Genomic DNA, 4,035 nt, shown 5'->3' with positions numbered 1-4,035 from the left:
CGTTGCTGTAGATTGAAAAACCGTTCCCAAAACTTTAGGCAACGCTTTGGCAACGGTTTTTGACCTATGGTATATGCGGCCGTTACCAATGCTCAAAGGCAACGGTTTTTTACCTAAGGCAACGGTAACAAAAAAACTGTTGCCAAAGTTACTGGTATAGACAACGGTTTTCATCGAAAATTTTAAACAACGGTTTCAAGCCATTACTCGATAAGGAACGGTTTTAAACCGTTCTCTTTCATGGTCCAACGGTTTAAAACCATAACTGAATAGGCAACGGTTTTAAACTGTTGTAGTTTTATTATTCACAAAGGCAACGGTTTTAAAGCGTTACCGTTAGTGTCATTTTTTGACAACGGTTTTAATACCACTGCCATTTAATAGTCGTCTAAGACAACGGTTTTAAAGCGTTACCATTAGTTTTGTTTTTTGGCAACGATTTTTTGTAGTTATATATTTTTTTATTTACAATAATTTTCTCATATTGCATTAAAATTAATATTCCAACTATTTTTTTTAATTTAGTGTCAATAAATAATCTTAACTATTTGAATCAAATTACTAAAGAAAACTAATTGAATATTTACCATCAAATTTGATTTTTAAAGTATTCTATAAGATTCATACATATTTGTGAATCTTTTAGAAGTGAAATAAACTAAGATACTATCAAATAAACTAAGATACTTTAAAATTACATAATAAGAGTCTAAGTCATAACCATATCTAATCATAAAGAAAAGAGATTGATATATTACAATAGCAAATAGATTCCTCATCATCTTCACAAATTGGTGATTTTTACTCTCTAATATTTGATCTTCACAATTTGTGTGATTAAGTTCTTTTTCTACTTCATAATAATTTTCCTGTGAACAAAAAAATTAGCAAATTAAATATAATGTTAAGCCTAATGCTAATAATTGAAGGAATGGAAGTTTGATTTAGGCTTACCAATAGCAGTAGTTATGTTGGATGTGATTAGGATTATCACATTTGGAGATGATATTAACTTGTCAATTTGAGTTAGTAATGCATTTACAACCTGAAATATTCATATTTAAGGATTACTAACACACTACGCAAATACTCAAGAAAATCCAACATCTCTCGGTTGCATTTTTTAAATGATATTTAACATTCTCACACACTATTTAAAAAAAGAAAGAAAAAAAAGGAATAGCGGGGAAGAAAAGGGGTATTTTCCTCCAGGAAGGACCAGAGAGATTGGTATACCCAAATAGAATCTGAAGGTTCTGAACCGGATATAGCAGCTTTCCTCGCCGCAGCAAGGCTTTCAACTTCATCTGCATGACCACACACTTAACCCAAAGCACATGACAAGCATATAGCATTAAGTTAAATTTTGTTCTGCCTCACCAATCAAAACAAATACTAGATTGCTTTCTTCTTTACCTTTTCTTGAATCTTTTGGAAAAGTTTTGCAACCTAAACAACAAGGAAACACAATTGTGCATTCAGTGCAACAAGACAACATAATAACATTTCATCTATCAATAACCTCTGAAGTGATAACAAATTGGAAATTCATCAACTACAAAGCATTGGTACTTCTAATAACTATTGTATATGCATACCAGCTTGCCATTTTCAGAAAACCATTTACTGAATAAAGAATGTGCATTCACTTCAATAACCTGGCACTGTGGGAATCTGAGAATGTGACATTCACTTTAGTTCTATTTTTCTAGATAGAAATCATTATCATTTGTTAAGAATCTATCCAACAATTTTACTTGCATTAGTAAAACTAGATTCAAATAAATAAAGGTAAACATGATTAGCTTAAAACAAATTCAAAATGATATTATTTGTGCGAGTTCTATGCTATTATCTTTTAGTTCAATTCTAATCCGTTGTTTCTAAATTTTGGTGAGATTACAGTCAACATCTCTAAGTTTCAGAATTCACAAGTTTCAGGTTCATATCACTTCATTTGATTAATTAATTATCAATTGGAAGTGGAGCCCTATTTTCATAAACCAGTTCAGAGTTTTCAGCAAACAACCGACCTTCCAAGTGACTTATCTAAGTCTAAAAAATAGATATGAATATGAAAATTATACTCACTTAAAATAGACTGATAGATCTTTAAAATACTTTTGAAATCAACTCAAAATTCTGTTTAAATTAAAAGTTATAGCGTCTGCAAGTTGGTACTGCAGAACCAGAAAACCAGAAAAATCTACAGCAACCACTAAATTTCAAAAAATCATATCTTCCAAACCACTTGACCAAATTCCCTAAAATTTTTATGGAATTTTCAAGACACACTAAAGTTTTATAAAAAAATAATTTCATCTAAAAATTAGGTCTGGACTGCTCCCAAAAAGTCATTCGTTCTGCTACCAATTATGCAGATTTCTGCAGAAATTCTGCACAAAGTATTTCTAACAACCTCACATACCAAATCCTATATTCAAGCCTAGGATTCATCTAAAACCACATTTATAACTTTCTTTTCACTAACCAAAGTTGCCCAAGAACTCTTAATTCAATATATCACAATTTCATATCATAGGTGCAACGTAACCATATTATCATAGCATCCATTCTTCAGCATCTCATCTATAACAACATATCTCACGTTCTGATTTATCAAATGAATTTTCAGCAACCATAGCAACATTCCATACACAAAATCATCATCAACAAGTACTAGCAACAAGTATAACTTCATAATACACAACATCGTCAATAATCACTACATTAAATCATTAAACCAATCACCAACTACAGCTATGATTCAACTCAATTCCAACAATTATTCACACAAAGCAACCATAAACCATTTGCAGTTACTCATTTAATTTTATTGGCATTCATAACTTAAAATATTTATTTTTAAAACAAATCCCCTATCTCAATTAGTCGAGACCGCAGAATTTAAACGCGACAAACCCTCTTATTCTAAATTCACAGTAGCAGCGGCTTAGACCCAGCAGTAGCAACAGCAGTAACATTATCAATAATCATAGCTATAGGGGCTGAAATAAAATAAAACGAGAATAGGGTAACCAATGAAATAGCGGCAGAGCAAGAATGGAAATAGAGCAAATTAGAGGAAGGGATCTAGACCATATCAGAGGTACTTCGACGGCATCCCCCTTTTTTTTTGAAACTGCAACGGTGATCATGGCAGCAGCGGTGGCGGCTGAACAGCCCTCTGCCTCTCGGCACAAGCCTCACATGACTCCTTTCCTTGTTCTCAAGGCTCCTCTCTCCTTTCGCACATGCAACAGATGATGGCGGCCATAGAAGTAGCGGCAGCGCTAGAGCCTTCGGTGGTGACGACGGGGTCACGACGTGGCAGCGATGACGGAACACAACAGCAGTGACGGTTCTAACGGCGATTGGTCCCTCAGCGGTGGTAGAACGCGACGGCTCTTCTCCTCCGACGCGGGCTCCTCTCCTCCTCGCGACAACGCCGACGACGACTCCCCATGGACGGCGACTGGGCGGCGCGATTCCTTCCTCCATCGCGGTCCTCTCTCTCTTCTTCCTTCGGTTCTCACTCTCAGATCTCTCTCTCCCTCTATGTATGTTTATGTGTCTGTGCATGTTTATTTATTTGGTGTGTGGTGTGTGTGCTGTGAGTGAGTAGCGGTGAGAAAGGGTGAAGTGGCTCAGTGGAGAATGAACAGGTGGTAGAGGGAGGGGTACATGTGTGTGTTGGTTGGCTAGAAAGGGGTTAGGGTTAATGAATTAGGAATTAGGGTTTAGAATTGGGAATTTAGGATTTGAGTAGAGTTTTGAGTTAAAACTCAATTTAATCATTTTAATCAATATAATTAATTTTAAGAATACTATTTTATTCTTCAAATTACAAATTATTTGTAATTAAATACTTTAATTTAAAATTATAGATAAATAAATAAATTTTTTTTAGTTCATAATTTTAATTAAAACTTTAAATTATTTCAATTTAAATTATATATAAAACTCTCTTTCATCTCCAATTACTAAAATTCTGAATTTTAATTAAGCAAAAATCATTAATTTTAGTAAATCAAA

At 33.8% G+C, this 4,035-nt stretch overlaps 1 protein-coding gene across 3 annotated transcripts; it reads right to left on the bottom strand.

Moving 5' to 3' along the window:
* Positions 1–558: 558 nt before the first annotated feature.
* LOC112750527 (uncharacterized) lies at positions 559–3,736 on the bottom strand. 3 transcript variants are annotated; one of them, XM_025799293.3, is made up of 5 exons: positions 3,100–3,736; positions 1,417–1,449; positions 1,237–1,322; positions 955–1,045; positions 559–869 (listed from the first exon to the last, which is right to left on the bottom strand). In XM_025799293.3, exons 1-4 carry the CDS (start codon positions 3,580–3,582, stop codon positions 1,039–1,041), a joined length of 609 nt encoding a protein of 202 aa, XP_025655078.1. In that variant the 5' UTR covers positions 3,583–3,736; the 3' UTR covers positions 559–869; positions 955–1,038. The 3 variants fall into 3 exon arrangements, with proteins under 3 accessions (XP_025655078.1, XP_025655079.1, XP_072072751.1); XM_025799294.3 differs by having other exon boundaries at positions 1,237–1,307; positions 3,100–3,735; XM_072216650.1 differs by lacking the exon at positions 559–869 and having other exon boundaries at positions 962–1,322; positions 3,100–3,735.
* Positions 3,737–4,035: the final 299 nt, after the last annotated feature.

The sequence above is a fragment of the Arachis hypogaea genome, chromosome 15 (genome assembly GCF_003086295.3).
Source record: "Arachis hypogaea cultivar Tifrunner chromosome 15, arahy.Tifrunner.gnm2.J5K5, whole genome shotgun sequence".
Taxonomy (NCBI): domain Eukaryota; kingdom Viridiplantae; phylum Streptophyta; class Magnoliopsida; order Fabales; family Fabaceae; genus Arachis; species Arachis hypogaea.
Note: the sequence above shows the minus strand (reverse complement) of the source record. Positions and strands in the feature narration are given on the sequence as shown.

Excerpts from the sequence above, each read along its gene's own strand:
- LOC112750527 (XM_072216650.1), bottom strand. The coding sequence starts at position 3,582 with ATGCACAGACACATAAACATACATAGAGGGAGAGAGAGATCTGAGAGT. Across the intron at positions 1,450-3,099 it reads GTCGAAGTACCTCTGATATG|GTTGCAAAACTTTTCCAAAA; the intron begins GTCTAGATCCCT and ends CTTGTTGTTTAG. Across the intron at positions 1,323-1,416 it reads TCCAAAAGATTCAAGAAAAG|TGTGTGGTCATGCAGATGAA; the intron begins GTAAAGAAGAAA and ends CTTTGGGTTAAG.